Raw genomic sequence first — 17,007 nt, forward strand, 5'->3', positions numbered from 1 at the left:
TCCAAACAAGCATCTAAGAGCCTGAAGCAGAGCATAACTCAGAGCCAAAGTACAGAAACAAGAGAAACAGTTAGTGCTATAAGTAATACCAATACAATAAGTGCAACAAGCTAGTATGAAAACAATAAGCGCTAAGTGGAAGGCTCAGGGTAGCACTTCCTGAAGAGGTGCTACACACACACACACACACACACACACACACACACACACAGTTATTGACTGCAGTATCACACTGAACCACTAGATGGCTGTTCAGGTGTTTTTGTGCTCACCTGTCTGTTAAGGTGCTTCAGGTACATGCCACAGGCTCTGCAGAAAGCTTCCAGCAGCAGACCAAACCGACGGGACACCGTCTTATTGTGCATCTCTGACCTGAGAACAGAGTTTCTGTTAGTTTGAACACAACATGTAGAACTAGGACCAACTAGAACTTGTAGATCTGTATGTGTTAACAGCTCTACGGGGAACTGTTCCTTCATTCCACAGGTTGTGTTCCTCACTTGAGATGCCAGAAGAAGAAGTGTCCTATCCTCTGATTGGTCAGAGCTTTCTTTATCAGGAACCGAGCCAGAGGATTGTCTAGGTACATCTCGTACTTTAACACCTGCAAACACACAATTCACAGACGGAGTTGGTCCTCTGATTGGCTGGTACTCCTTACCTTCATTGATTAGGAGTGAGATTGGTTAGCTTAAGAATATGAGGATAAGCCAATCAGAGCCAGAGAAGGGCGGGTCATACCTTCTGTAACACGAATGAGCAAGTACTTGACTTTACAGCTTCAATTACTTCAAAGGTAGCACCGGCCAGGTGAGCGAGGTGACTGACAAAATAAATGTGAGGCTTCACCCTGACTACATACTTGGTAAGTACTTGTACTACATACCTAACGTACCTGTACCAGCAGGTGAAACGTACCCGTACCAAGAGATGAAACGTACCTGTACCAAGAGGTGAAACGTACCTGTACCAAGAGGTGAAACGTACCTGTACCAACAGGTGAAACATATCCGTACCAAGAGATGAAACGTACCCGTACCAACAGGTGAAACGTACCTGTACCAACAGGTGAAACGTACCTGTACCAAGAGGTGAAACGTACCCGTACCAACAGGTGAAACATACCCGTACCAAGAGATGAAACGTACCCGTACCAGCAGGTGAAACGTACCCGTACCAAGAGATGAAACGTACCTGTACCAACAGGTGAAACGTACCCGTACCAACAGGTGAAACGTACCCGTACCAACAGGTGAAACGTACCCGTACCAAGAGGTGAAACGTACCTGTACCAAGAGGTGAAACGTACCTGTACCAACAGGTGAAACATACCCGTACCAAGAGGTGAAACGTACCCGTACCAGCAGGTGAAACGTACCCGTACCAAGAGATGAAACGTACCCGTACCAACAGGTGAAACGTACCCGTACCAACAGGTGAAACGTACCCATACCAACAGGTGAAACGTACCCGTACCAAGAGGTGAAACGTACCCGTACCAAGAGGTGAAACGTACCCGTACCAAGAGGTGAAACATACCCGTACCAAGAGGTGAAACGTACCCGTACCAAGAGGTGAAACGTACCCGTACCAAGAGGTGAAACGTACCCGTACCAACAGGTGAAACATACCCGTACCAGCAGGTGAAACGTACCCGTACCAAGAGGTGAAACGTACCTGTACCAAGAGGTGAAACGTACCCGTACCAACAGGTGAAACGTACCCGTACCAACAGGTGAAACGTACCCGTACCAAGAGGTGAAACATACCCGTACCAACAGGTGAAACGTACCTGTACCAGCAGGTGAAACGTACCCGTACCAGCAGGTGAAACGTACCCGTACCAACAGGTGAAACGTACCCGTACCAAGAGGTGAAACGTACCCGTACCAACAGGTGAAACGTACCCGTACCAACAGGTGAAACGTACCCGTACCAAGAGGTGAAACGTACCCGTACCAAGAGGTGAAACGTACCCGTACCAAGAGGTGAAACGTACCCGTACCAAGAGGTGAAACGTACCCGTACCAAGAGGTGAAACGTACCCGTACCAAGAGGTGAAACGTACCCGTACCAAGAGGTGAAACATACCCGTACCAACAGGTGAAACATACCCGTACCAGCAGGTGAAACGTACCTGTACCAGCAGGTGAAACGTACCCGTACCAGCAGGTGAAACGTACCCGTACCAACAGGTGAAACGTACCCGTACCAAGAGGTGAAACGTACCCGTACCAACAGGTGAAACGTACCCGTACCAACAGGTGAAACGTACCCGTACCAACAGGTGAAACGTACCTGTACCAAGAGGTGAAACGTACCTGTACCAAGAGGTGAAACGTACCTGTACCAACAGGTGAAACATATCCGTACCAAGAGATGAAACGTACCCGTACCAACAGGTGAAACGTACCTGTACCAACAGGTGAAACGTACCTGTACCAAGAGGTGAAACGTACCCGTACCAACAGGTGAAACATACCCGTACCAAGAGATGAAACGTACCCGTACCAGCAGGTGAAACGTACCCGTACCAAGAGATGAAACGTACCTGTACCAACAGGTGAAACGTACCCGTACCAACAGGTGAAACGTACCCGTACCAACAGGTGAAACGTACCTGTACCAAGAGGTGAAACGTACCTGTACCAAGAGGTGAAACGTACCTGTACCAACAGGTGAAACATACCCGTACCAAGAGGTGAAACGTACCCGTACCAGCAGGTGAAACGTACCCGTACCAAGAGATGAAACGTACCCGTACCAACAGGTGAAACGTACCCGTACCAACAGGTGAAACGTACCCGTACCAAGAGGTGAAACGTACCCGTACCAAGAGGTGAAACGTACCCGTACCAAGAGGTGAAACATACCCGTACCAAGAGGTGAAACGTACCCGTACCAACAGGTGAAACGTACCCGTACCAGCAGGTGAAACGTACCCGTACCAAGAGGTGAAACGTACCCGTACCAAGAGGTGAAACGTACCTGTACCAAGAGGTGAAACGTACCCGTACCAACAGGTGAAACGTACCCGTACCAACAGGTGAAACGTACCCGTACCAAGAGGTGAAACATACCCGTACCAACAGGTGAAACGTACCCGTACCAAGAGGTGAAACGTACCCGTACCAAGAGGTGAAACGTACCTGTACCAAGAGGTGAAACGTACCCGTACCAAGAGGTGAAACATACCCGTACCAGCAGGTGAAACGTACCTGTTCCAACAGGTGAAACGTACCCGTACCAACAGGTGAAATGTACCCGTACCAAGAGGTGAAACGTACCTGTACCAACAGGTGAAACGTACCCGTACCAACAGGTGAAACGTACCCGTACCAAGAGGTGAAACGTACCCGTACCAAGAAGTGAAACGTACCTGTACCAGCAGGTGAAACGTACCCGTACCAGCAGGTGAAACGTACCCGTACCAACAGGTGAAACGTACCCGTACCAAGAGGTGAAACGTACCCGTACCAACAGGTGAAACGTACCTGTACCAACAGGTGAAACGTACCCGTACCAACAGGTGAAACGTACCCGTACCAAGAGGTGAAACATACCCGTACCAACAGGTGAAACGTACCTGTACCAAGAGGTGAAACGTACCCGTACCAAGAGGTGAAACGTACCTGTACCAACAGGTGAAACGTACCCGTACCAACAGGTGAAACGTACCTGTACCAAGAGGTGAAATGTACCCGTACCAAGAGGTGAAACGTACCTGTACCAACAGGTGAAACGTACCCGTACCAACAGGTGAAACATACCCGTACCAAGAGATGAAACGTACCTGTACCAACAGGTGAAACGTACCCGTACCAACAGGTGAAACGTACCCGTACCAAGAGGTGAAACGTACCCGTACCAAGAGGTGAAACGTACCCGTACCAAGAGGTGAAACGTACCCGTACCAAGAGGTGAAACATACCCGTACCAACAGGTGAAACATACCCGTACCAGCAGGTGAAACGTACCTGTACCAGCAGGTGAAACGTACCCGTACCAGCAGGTGAAACGTACCCGTACCAACAGGTGAAACGTACCCGTACCAAGAGGTGAAACGTACCCGTACCAACAGGTGAAACGTACCCGTACCAACAGGTGAAACGTACCCGTACCAACAGGTGAAACGTACCTGTACCAAGAGGTGAAACGTACCTGTACCAAGAGGTGAAACGTACCTGTACCAACAGGTGAAACATATCCGTACCAAGAGATGAAACGTACCCGTACCAACAGGTGAAACGTACCTGTACCAACAGGTGAAACGTACCTGTACCAAGAGGTGAAACGTACCCGTACCAACAGGTGAAACATACCCGTACCAAGAGATGAAACGTACCCGTACCAGCAGGTGAAACGTACCCGTACCAAGAGATGAAACGTACCTGTACCAACAGGTGAAACGTACCCGTACCAACAGGTGAAACGTACCCGTACCAACAGGTGAAACGTACCTGTACCAAGAGGTGAAACGTACCTGTACCAAGAGGTGAAACGTACCTGTACCAACAGGTGAAACATACCCGTACCAAGAGGTGAAACGTACCCGTACCAGCAGGTGAAACGTACCCGTACCAAGAGATGAAACGTACCCGTACCAACAGGTGAAACGTACCCGTACCAACAGGTGAAACGTACCCGTACCAAGAGGTGAAACGTACCCGTACCAAGAGGTGAAACGTACCCGTACCAAGAGGTGAAACATACCCGTACCAAGAGGTGAAACGTACCCGTACCAACAGGTGAAACGTACCCGTACCAGCAGGTGAAACGTACCCGTACCAAGAGGTGAAACGTACCCGTACCAAGAGGTGAAACGTACCTGTACCAAGAGGTGAAACGTACCCGTACCAACAGGTGAAACGTACCCGTACCAACAGGTGAAACGTACCCGTACCAAGAGGTGAAACATACCCGTACCAACAGGTGAAACGTACCCGTACCAAGAGGTGAAACGTACCCGTACCAAGAGGTGAAACGTACCTGTACCAAGAGGTGAAACGTACCCGTACCAAGAGGTGAAACATACCCGTACCAGCAGGTGAAACGTACCTGTTCCAACAGGTGAAACGTACCCGTACCAACAGGTGAAATGTACCCGTACCAAGAGGTGAAACGTACCTGTACCAACAGGTGAAACGTACCCGTACCAACAGGTGAAACGTACCCGTACCAAGAGGTGAAACGTACCCGTACCAAGAAGTGAAACGTACCTGTACCAGCAGGTGAAACGTACCCGTACCAGCAGGTGAAACGTACCCGTACCAACAGGTGAAACGTACCCGTACCAAGAGGTGAAACGTACCCGTACCAACAGGTGAAACGTACCTGTACCAACAGGTGAAACGTACCCGTACCAACAGGTGAAACGTACCCGTACCAAGAGGTGAAACATACCCGTACCAACAGGTGAAACGTACCTGTACCAAGAGGTGAAACGTACCCGTACCAAGAGGTGAAACGTACCTGTACCAACAGGTGAAACGTACCCGTACCAACAGGTGAAACGTACCTGTACCAAGAGGTGAAATGTACCCGTACCAAGAGGTGAAACGTACCTGTACCAACAGGTGAAACGTACCCGTACCAACAGGTGAAACATACCCGTACCAAGAGATGAAACGTACCTGTACCAACAGGTGAAACGTACCCGTACCAACAGGTGAAACGTACCCGTACCAACAGGTGAAACGTACCTGTACCAAGAGGTGAAACGTACCTGTACCAAGAGGTGAAACGTACCTGTACCAACAGGTGAAACATACCCGTACCAAGAGGTGAAACGTACCTGTACCAACAGGTGAAACGTACCCGTACCAACAGGTGAAACGTACCCGTACCAAGAGGTGAAACATACCCGTACCAACAGGTGAAACGTACCTGTACCAAGAGGTGAAACGTACCCGTACCAAGAGGTGAAACGTACCTGTACCAACAGGTGAAACGTACCCGTACCAACAGGTGAAACGTACCTGTACCAAGAGGTGAAACGTACCTGTACCAAGAGGTGAAACGTACCTGTACCAACAGGTGAAACATATCCGTACCAAGAGATGAAACGTACCCGTACCAACAGGTGAAACGTACCTGTACCAACAGGTGAAACGTACCTGTACCAAGAGGTGAAACGTACCCGTACCAACAGGTGAAACATACCCGTACCAAGAGATGAAACGTACCCGTACCAGCAGGTGAAACGTACCCGTACCAAGAGATGAAACGTACCTGTACCAACAGGTGAAACGTACCCGTACCAACAGGTGAAACGTACCCGTACCAACAGGTGAAACGTACCTGTACCAAGAGGTGAAACGTACCTGTACCAAGAGGTGAAACGTACCTGTACCAACAGGTGAAACATACCCGTACCAAGAGGTGAAACGTACCCGTACCAGCAGGTGAAACGTACCCGTACCAAGAGATGAAACGTACCCGTACCAACAGGTGAAACGTACCCGTACCAACAGGTGAAACGTACCCGTACCAAGAGGTGAAACGTACCCGTACCAAGAGGTGAAACGTACCCGTACCAAGAGGTGAAACATACCCGTACCAAGAGGTGAAACGTACCCGTACCAACAGGTGAAACGTACCCGTACCAGCAGGTGAAACGTACCCGTACCAAGAGGTGAAACGTACCCGTACCAAGAGGTGAAACGTACCTGTACCAAGAGGTGAAACGTACCCGTACCAACAGGTGAAACGTACCCGTACCAACAGGTGAAACGTACCCGTACCAAGAGGTGAAACATACCCGTACCAACAGGTGAAACGTACCCGTACCAAGAGGTGAAACGTACCCGTACCAAGAGGTGAAACGTACCTGTACCAAGAGGTGAAACGTACCCGTACCAAGAGGTGAAACATACCCGTACCAGCAGGTGAAACGTACCTGTTCCAACAGGTGAAACGTACCCGTACCAACAGGTGAAATGTACCCGTACCAAGAGGTGAAACGTACCTGTACCAACAGGTGAAACGTACCCGTACCAACAGGTGAAACGTACCCGTACCAAGAGGTGAAACGTACCCGTACCAAGAAGTGAAACGTACCTGTACCAGCAGGTGAAACGTACCCGTACCAGCAGGTGAAACGTACCCGTACCAACAGGTGAAACGTACCCGTACCAAGAGGTGAAACGTACCCGTACCAACAGGTGAAACGTACCTGTACCAACAGGTGAAACGTACCCGTACCAACAGGTGAAACGTACCCGTACCAAGAGGTGAAACATACCCGTACCAACAGGTGAAACGTACCTGTACCAAGAGGTGAAACGTACCCGTACCAAGAGGTGAAACGTACCTGTACCAACAGGTGAAACGTACCCGTACCAACAGGTGAAACGTACCTGTACCAAGAGGTGAAATGTACCCGTACCAAGAGGTGAAACGTACCTGTACCAACAGGTGAAACGTACCCGTACCAACAGGTGAAACATACCCGTACCAAGAGATGAAACGTACCTGTACCAACAGGTGAAACGTACCCGTACCAACAGGTGAAACGTACCCGTACCAACAGGTGAAACGTACCTGTACCAAGAGGTGAAACGTACCTGTACCAAGAGGTGAAACGTACCTGTACCAACAGGTGAAACATACCCGTACCAAGAGGTGAAACGTACCTGTACCAACAGGTGAAACGTACCCGTACCAACAGGTGAAACGTACCTGTACCAAGAGGTGAAACGTACCCGTACCAAGAGGTGAAACGTACCCGTACCAAGAGATGAAACGTACCCGTACCAGCAGGTGAAACGTACCCGTACCAAGAGATGAAACGTACCTGTACCAACAGGTGAAACGTACCCGTACCAACAGGTGAAACGTACCCGTACCAACAGGTGAAACGTACCTGTACCAAGAGGTGAAACGTACCTGTACCAAGAGGTGAAACGTACCTGTACCAACAGGTGAAACATACCCGTACCAAGAGGTGAAACGTACCCGTACCAGCAGGTGAAACGTACCCGTACCAAGAGATGAAACGTACCCGTACCAACAGGTGAAACGTACCTGTACCAACAGGTGAAACGTACCCGTACCAACAGGTGAAACGTACCCGTACCAAGAGGTGAAACGTACCCGTACCAAGAGGTGAAACATACCCGTACCAAGAGGTGAAACGTACCCGTACCAAGAGGTGAAACGTACCCGTACCAAGAGGTGAAACGTACCCGTACCAACAGGTGAAACATACCCGTACCAGCAGGTGAAACGTACCCGTACCAAGAGGTGAAACGTACCCGTACCAAGAGGTGAAACGTACCCGTACCAAGAGGTGAAACGTACCCGTACCAACAGGTGAAACGTACCCGTACCAACAGGTGAAACGTACCCGTACCAAGAGGTGAAACATACCCGTACCAACAGGTGAAACGTACCTGTACCAAGAGGTGAAACGTACCCGTACCAAGAGGTGAAACGTACCTGTACCAACAGGTGAAACGTACCCGTACCAAGAGGTGAAACATACCTGTACCAAGAGGTGAAACGTACCCGTACCAAGAGGTGAAACGTACCCGTACCAAGAGGTGAAACATACCCGTACCAAGAGGTGAAACGTACCCGTACCAAGAGGTGAAACGTACCCGTACCAAGAGGTGACACATACCCGTACCAACAGGTGAAACATACCCGTACCAGCAGGTGAAACGTACCTGTTCCAACAGGTGAAACGTACCCGTACCAACAGGTGAAATGTACCCGTACCAAGAGGTGAAACGTACCTGTACCAACAGGTGAAACGTACCCGTACCAACAGGTGAAACGTACCCGTACCAAGAGGTGAAACGTACCCGTACCAAGAAGTGAAACGTACCCGTACCAGCAGGTGAAACGTACCCGTACCAGCAGGTGAAACGTACCCGTACCAACAGGTGAAACGTACCCGTACCAAGAGGTGAAACGTACCCGTACCAACAGGTGAAACGTACCTGTACCAACAGGTGAAACGTACCCGTACCAAGAGGTGAAACATACCCGTACCAACAGGTGAAACGTACCTGTACCAAGAGGTGAAACGTACCCATACCAAGAGGTGAAACGTACCTGTACCAACAGGTGAAACGTACCCGTACCAACAGGTGAAACGTACCTGTACCAAGAGGTGAAACGTACCCGTACCAAGAGGTGAAACGTACCTGTACCAACAGGTGAAACGTACCCGTACCAACAGGTGAAACATACCCGTACCAAGAGGTGAAACGTACCCGTACCAGCAGGTGAAACGTACCCGTACCAAGAGGTGAAACATACCCGTACCAGCAGGTGAAACGTACCCATACCAAGAGGTGAAACGTACCTGTACCAAGAGGTGAAGCGTACCCGTACTAAGAAGTGAAACGTACCTGTACCAACAGGTGAAACGTACCCGTACCAACAGGTGAAACGTACCCGTACCAACAGGTGAAACGTACCCGTACCAACAGGTGAAACGTACCTGTTCCAACAGGTGAAATGTACCCGTACCAAGAGGTGAAACGTACCTGTACCAACAGGTGAAACGTACCCGTACCAACAGGTGAAACGTACCCGTACCAACAGGTGAAACGTACCCGTACCAACAGGTGAAACGTACCCGTACCAAGAGGTGAAACGTACCCGTACCAACAGGTGAAACGTACCCGTACCAAGAGGTGAAACGTACCCGTACCAAGAGGTGAAACGTACCCGTACCAAGAGGTGAAACATACCCGTACCAAGAGGTGAAACGTACCCGTACCAAGAGGTGAAACGTACCCGTACCAAGAGGTGAAACGTACCCGTACCAACAGGTGAAACATACCCGTACCAGCAGGTGAAACGTACCTGTTCCAACAGGTGAAACGTACCCGTACCAACAGGTGAAATGTACCCGTACCAAGAGGTGAAACGTACCTGTACCAACAGGTGAAACGTACCCGTACCAACAGGTGAAACGTACCCGTACCAAGAGGTGAAACGTACCCGTACCAAGAAGTGAAACGTACCTGTACCAGCAGGTGAAACGTACCCGTACCAGCAGGTGAAACGTACCCGTACCAACAGGTGAAACGTACCCGTACCAAGAGGTGAAACGTACCCGTACCAGCAGGTGAAACGTACCCGTACCAAGAGGTGAAACCCGTAGGTGACCAGGACATGAGGGTGCAAACTCACCTGTACGAGCTGCAGCAGGTACTGTGACAGCTTGTCGTCAGTCAGGCCTTGCACCAGGCAGCGCAGAGCGAACTCTCTGACCATCGGATCAGGAAAGTTACAGTCCAACAACTCCAGAGCAGATTCAGGTTCCATCAGAGGCCACTCCTTTAGCAAGCAGTACATCTGAGGGGGGGGGGGGGGAGGGGGGACAGACAGGTAACTGAAGAGATGAATTGAATAAAGAAGTCATCCTGACTGTGAGGAGGTGGTTTTCGTACCTGGGACACTTCGTCTCGAGAGTTCCATTTGACGGACAGAAGCAGCTTAGGAAGAGATTCTGGTATGTTTACACAATAATGTCTGAAGAGAGAGAGACAGGTAGAGAAAAGGAAAGGCACAGGTAGACAGGTGAAGGTGGGTAAGGACAGTTTGGGAAGAAACAAGACACATAGTCACAGACAGGAAAAAAAGAAGGGTAAAGAAAAAGGTAGAGAAAGGTGAGACAGGTAGAATCAATTATTTGTCTTAACTTCGCTCCTGTCTCTAAAGTAAGCCCCGCCCCTACCTGTGCCTCCACAGGAAGTCTTTCTCCTGCTCTGAGAGTTCATAGAGAGGATCTCTGGAGCAAAGAGAGCGAAGCTGCTCTGCATCACCTGCTGAAGTTCTGCTGTCACAGGCCAGACGACTGCTCTGAGACAGGGAGACAGGTGGGAAAGAGACAGGTGGGACAGAGAGGGGGGAGACAGGTAGAGGGAGAGAGACAGGTGGGACAGAGAGGGGGGAGACAGGTAGAGGGAAGGAGAATGAAAGTTTGGGACGAAAAATGCGAAAAATGAATGAGATCTGCTGCCATCTTTGACAGAATAAATCTGTAGAGATGTTGTTGTTAGAAGTTTGACGCAGATAAATCAGTGTGTATACATATATGTATATATATATATATACATGTATACGTGTATACGTATATATGTATATATACATATATATATGTATATATATATATATATACGTATACATGTATATACGTGTATATATATGTATATATATACATATATACGTATATATGTATATACATATATGTATATATGTATATACGTGTATATATATATATGTATATACATATATACATATATATGCATATATATATATGTACATATATATGTATATATATATGTATACATGTATATGTATAAATACATGGACATGTATATACGTATATATATATACATATATACGTATATATGTATATATATACGTATATATATATACGTATATATATATATACGTATATGTATACATATATACGTATATATATATATATACGTATACATGTATATGTATAAATACACGGATTACCACTCCGTGGCAGTAGGTGTAGCCCAGCTCTCGGCTGACGGTCCAGTTAGCGTGTTCTTCTATCTGCTGCTCATCAGGAAACACAACCGTCTGATTAAACCAGGAGAACTCCAGCTCCACACAGGGAGTCTCCTACAAAGGACGATCAATAATCCATCAATCAAAACAATCAATCATATGTGATCCACAGGCAGAAAGACAGACGGGTAGTCGGAGATGTTGTGTACCTTGTTGGGATTTGAACCTGCGACTCCGATGGGATTGAGGAGGTCCTCGAGGCCATGAGGGACCGGCCAAAGACTCAGAGCCACTTTACCCGAAACCAGAATGTCTGTGTAGTCAAACAGGTTCACATTGCCCCAGGCCAGAGGACAGTGTTCCTGCGGGACAGACAGGTGGATTCAGTCACGCTTTCTTTGGTTCCTTCCTGTGTTTATAAGTCTGTGTCTCCTTCCCATCTCACCTCCTTGGCTCCTTTCCTTCCCTTCACAGAGCAGATCGACAGGCAGAGTCTGGCTGAGCGAGGTAGATCAGCCAGGTAGATGTCATAGGCCAGCCACTCATTCCACCTGGAGACAGACAGGTAGGACAGGAGACAGGGGGTGAGACACAGAGCTAAGAGAGATAGGTGTTCAGCAAGACAGGTGGAGAAAGTGTGTATATTCAGTGTGTATAATCAGTGTACATAATCAGTGTGTACTTGTGTACTTGGTACAGTGAGTACACAGAGTGTCTGTTACCTGGGGTTAGAACAGGGGACTCTCTGAGTGTTGACGTTGTCACAGAGCGGCTCTCCACCGTGATAGATTCCTGTCCTCACATAGATCTAAACACACAGAGACACACACATAGTACATGTTTCAAGTTTTACACCACAAAGAGACACAAAGAGACACAGAACCACCACAAAGAGACATAAAGACACAGAACCACCATAAAGAGACACAAAGAGACACAGAACCACCACAAAGAGACACTAACAAACTACAAAGAGACACAAAGAGACAGAAAACCGAGTACATGAGAACACGAGAACACATGAACAGACTGAGGACGATGTCGTGACGAACCTTGTCGATGTCTCGGATGTTGACGTTGACGTAAGTGGCGCAGAGAAGTCGGACCCTCAGCAGAGTGTTGAAGGCCCACAGAGAGCGAGGAGGAGAACCATCGCCTCCTCCTGGACAGGGAGATGGCTGAGGAGTCCGACGACTGAAACACAAACAACAAACACCACCTGCGTACACTTCACCTGTACAGGCTCCTGATTGGCTGTGATACGTGTGTCAGAGATGCTGATGGACTGCTGTACCTGTATGAGGGTGTGACAAAGCCAGAGGCAGGTAGCTGAGAGTAGAGGCTGTCTTTGGAGACCAGCATCAGATGTGGAAGACGACCCACGATGATACAGGACCGGATATACTGCAGAGAGACAGATGGAGGGACAGACAGGTCGTACTCGAGATCTCGTCCATGAAGGTTTGTGTTTTCAGAGTGAAGTTGTTACCTTGTACTGACTGAGAGGATACTTCTCCAACAGGTACTCATCACAGCCACACACCTGAGGAGACAGGCAGACAGGTGAGTCAGGCAGACAGGTGAGTCAGACAGACAGGTGAGTCAGACAGACTGGTGTAGCTTCAGGATGTACTGCCCCCGGTACTCCTGGACACAGACAGACATGTGAGTCAGACAGACATACAGACAGACAGGTGTCCCTCCATGATGTACTATCTCTGGTAATCCTGGACACAGACAGGTGTGTCATGTAGACAGGTGTACCTTGAGGATGTACTGTCTAATTTTAGAAACAATTAATATTAGATATTCTCTTGGACCAAAGACTGCCGCAAAGAGAAACAAACAAACAAATAACCACGACAAGGAGACACAAAACCACCACAAAGAGAAAATAACAACCACAAAGAGACACAAAACCACAAAGAAAATAACAACCATGAAGAGACACTAAACAACCACAAAGAGAAAATAACAACCATGAAGAGACACAAAACAACCACAAAGAGAAAATAACAACCACAAAGAAAAACAAATCCATCAGTCAATCAAATTAATTCATAAAGCACATTTAAAAACAGCCCATGTTTACCAAAGTGGTGTACAGCTACAGCAGGTAGCTCAAAGCACAAATAAAAGAAGGTCTGAAATAAACACAATGCACAGAGCTCACAAATGGCCCAAATAAACACATATGCACAAGTAGAAAATCAGGAAGAGTCAAACGCTAAAGAGTAAAAGTATATTTTGAGCCTGGACTTAAAAGAGTCAATAGAGGGGGCGATCTGATAGAAAGGGGGAAGCTGGTCCACAGTCCTGCAATAGTCTCCCATGAGCCCCAAGTCAGCCAACCTGAGGGACCTGGAGGAAGATGATGTAGTAAAGAGTTCTGCGATAAAGGAAGGGGCCAGTCCAGTTAGTGCTTTATAGACAAACAGGAGAACCTTAAAATGTCTGAACCGTACTGGTAGCCAGTGGAGAGGCACCAGAACAGGGGTAATATGGTCCCACTTCTGGAACAAAACAACCACAAAGAGACATAAAACAACCACAAAGAGACATAAAACAACCAACAAAGAGACACAAAACAACCACAAAGAGACATAAAACAACCAACAAAGAGACACAAAACAACCACAAAGAGACATAAAACATCCAACAAAGAGACATAAAACAACCACAGAGAGACAAAAAACAACCACAGAGAGACAAAAAACAACCACAAAGAGACATAAAACAACATCGGCACAGACAGGTGAGTCAGACAGATAGACAGTCAGAAAGACAGGCCGTCAGTCAGACAGGTGATTCAGAGAGACAGACAGGTGACTTAAGACAGACAGACAGATGTATCTACAAGATGTACTGTCCCTGGTACTCCTGGACACAGACAGACAGAGAAACAGACAGACAGACAGACAGACAGACAGGTGTACCTTCAGAATGTACTGCCCCTGGTACTCCTGGACACAGACTGACAGACAGACAGACAGGTGTACCTTTAGGATGTACTGCCCCTGGTACTCCTGGACACAGACAGACAGACAGACAGACAGACAGACAGGTGTACCTTCAGGATGTACTGCCCCTGGTACTCCTGGACACAGACTGACAGACAGACAGACAGGTGTACCTTTAGGATGTACTGCCCCTGGTACTCCTGGACACAGACAGACAGACAGACAGACAGACAGACAGGTGTACCTTCAGGATGTACTGCCCCTGGTACTCCTGGAAACAGACTGACAGACAGACAGACAGGTGTACCTTTAGGATGTACTGCCCCTGGTACTCCTGGACACAGAGGCGGAGCTGTTGAGGTGACAGGTGCATCGATCGGCTTTTCTTCCTGATGGACTCTGCTATCAGCTGCTCAGGTAAACTGTCGTGAGTCACCTGTACACAAACACACACAGTTACACAAATTAGTTTTAATTGGCAGGAGACGGAGAAGAAGAGGCTTTGATTGTAACCAAGGTTACGGACATGTGTGGAAGCAGGAACAGTGGAGATAGACAGATAGACAGACAGGTATTCAGACAGAGAGATAGACAGGTGATTCAGACAGACAGGAAGCAGGAACAGTGGAGCCGTGGAGGGATTTGGGGGGGGGGGGAGTGGAGGATGGATTTGGTTGAAATGGAGACCATGGTGGTCAGTTGACATTTCTGGAGGATAGTGTGTTATTGTAGAGGTGGACTAGGTCTGAGTGTGTTATTGTAGAGGTGGACTATGTCTGAGTGTGTTATTGTAGAGGTAGACCAGGTCTGCGTGTGTTATTGTTGAGGTGGACCAGGTTTGAGTTTGTTATTGTAGAGGTGGACCAGGTCTGAGTGTGTTATTGTAGAGGTGGACCAGGTCTGAGTGTGTTATTGTAGAGGTGGACCAGGTCTGAGTGTGTTATTGTAGAGGTGGACCAGGTCTGACTGTGTTATTGTAGAGGTAGACCAAGTCTGAGTGTGTTATTGTAGAGGTGGACCAGGTCTGAGTGTGTTATTGTTGAGGTAGACCAGGTCTGTGGGGGAGGGGCTAAAGGAGGGGGTGACCAGGTCCAGGATGTGACCTCAGTTGTGGTTTAGGGGAAGTTGATGTGTTGAGTGAAGTTGAAGCGTCTAAGCTTGGTTGGCTGGAAAGAAACAGAAAGTGACTCAAACCAACAGACATCCAGCTTTACCTTCAGGGTGTATTTCTGTTTGGAGTTGGACGGAGACACGATGACCCAGATGGTTACGATCAACCTCCCTGCAGAGAGACGGGTAGAGAGAGAGAGACACATTATCTTACTTTAGTTTGATCTTTTTTCTATCCCGACACATTCACAGAATTCACAGCAACCTGCAGAACAAAGAGACATAAAACATCCAACAAAGAGACATAAAACAACCAACAAAGACACATAAAACAACCAACAAAGAGACATAAAACATCCAACAAAGAGACATAAAACATCCAACAAAGAGACATAAAACAACCAACAAAGACACATAAAACAACCAACAAAGAGACATAAAACAACCAACAAAGAGACATAAAACAACCAACAAAGAGACATAAAAAAACCAGCAAAGAGACATAAAACAACCAACAAAGAGACATAAAAAAACCAACAAAGAGACATAAAACAACCACAAAGAGACACAAAACATCCAACAAAGAGACACAAAACATCCAACAAAGACACATAAAACATCCTACAAAGAGACACAAAACATCCAACAAAGAGACATAAAACATCCAACAAAGAGACATAAAACATCCAACAAAGAGACATAAATCTAATCCAGGCTGAGGTAACAAAAGGCCTCATTCAAAAGTAGGGAGGTTCTGATCTGGTTTTCATATGAGTCTGTTCATATTGTGTATTTGTGTGTTCTCGTAGGCGGGGGTTTAGTTTAATTTAATTTGAGTACCTTTGTCCAGCTTGCTGTAGATGTGCTGTGGGAGTTGTGGGCTGGACTCCAGGTTGGGGGGGTAGACGTAGAGCGCCTGGCTGTGGGCCCCCCCCCCCTCCCTCTCCTCCATGGCCTCTCTGCACACGCTCAGTATGGAGCGACGGAAGTCCTGGACCTCCGGGTCCTTCATCATCTCGAACTCACATACCGGCATCCCGATGGCGAACCCTGACGATGTGGAAGGGTTTTAGTCTGAGGGTGGAACTCTGGGAGATGGAGTTTGGGGAGCGATGAGGTCATTTTTCGTTACCTATCTCCCGGTTCAGGATCTTCTCTTCCCGGTTGCCCAGCGGCTCGATGACCTTCAGGATCGGGTGAAACAGTCGGAGGTCGCACAGCCGCCTCGTCTCGTCGTAGAACTCCTCCCTCTCTGCCTCCTGGGTCACGCCCACAAAGATGTAGCTTGACTCCTCCTGGCCAATCAGAGAGAAGAGACGTATTACCTGTGTTACTGCCGGTAAATAATAGTAGACAGGGTCAGAATCAGAATCAGAACCGTTTATTGCCAAGGAAGTTTGCACCTACAAGGAATTTGTCATGGTGGGAGGTT

At 48.0% G+C, this 17,007-nt stretch overlaps 1 protein-coding gene across 4 annotated transcripts in view; it reads right to left on the minus strand.

Annotated features, from left to right (window-relative positions):
• The window catches only part of zgc:158659 (uncharacterized protein LOC791141 homolog), a 29,357-nt gene that overhangs the window by 7,605 nt on the left and 4,745 nt on the right, over positions 1–17,007 (minus strand). For all 4 annotated transcript variants that reach the window (XM_068712996.1, XM_068712994.1, XM_068712995.1 and 1 more), the window contains exons 4-19: positions 16,708–16,870; positions 16,416–16,625; positions 15,680–15,747; positions 14,773–14,901; positions 12,995–13,048; positions 12,800–12,909; positions 12,558–12,699; positions 12,228–12,313; positions 11,951–12,056; positions 11,715–11,867; positions 11,488–11,619; positions 10,697–10,821; positions 10,410–10,491; positions 10,150–10,314; positions 501–604; positions 273–372 (exon numbers count right to left, since the gene is read on the minus strand). In XM_068712996.1, coding sequence (XP_068569097.1) covers positions 273–372; positions 501–604; positions 10,150–10,314; positions 10,410–10,491; positions 10,697–10,821; positions 11,488–11,619; positions 11,715–11,867; positions 11,951–12,056; positions 12,228–12,313; positions 12,558–12,699; positions 12,800–12,909; positions 12,995–13,048; positions 14,773–14,901; positions 15,680–15,747; positions 16,416–16,625; positions 16,708–16,870 — 1,929 coding nt within the window. The remainder of the gene's footprint in view (positions 1–272; positions 373–500; positions 605–10,149; positions 10,315–10,409; positions 10,492–10,696; positions 10,822–11,487; positions 11,620–11,714; positions 11,868–11,950; positions 12,057–12,227; positions 12,314–12,557; positions 12,700–12,799; positions 12,910–12,994; positions 13,049–14,772; positions 14,902–15,679; positions 15,748–16,415; positions 16,626–16,707; positions 16,871–17,007) is intronic.

This window comes from Cebidichthys violaceus, unplaced genomic scaffold (assembly GCF_023349555.1).
Source record: "Cebidichthys violaceus isolate CVI_PGR_0920_01 unplaced genomic scaffold, fCebVio1.0.p SCAF_19, whole genome shotgun sequence".
NCBI lineage: Eukaryota > Metazoa > Chordata > Actinopteri > Perciformes > Stichaeidae > Cebidichthys > Cebidichthys violaceus.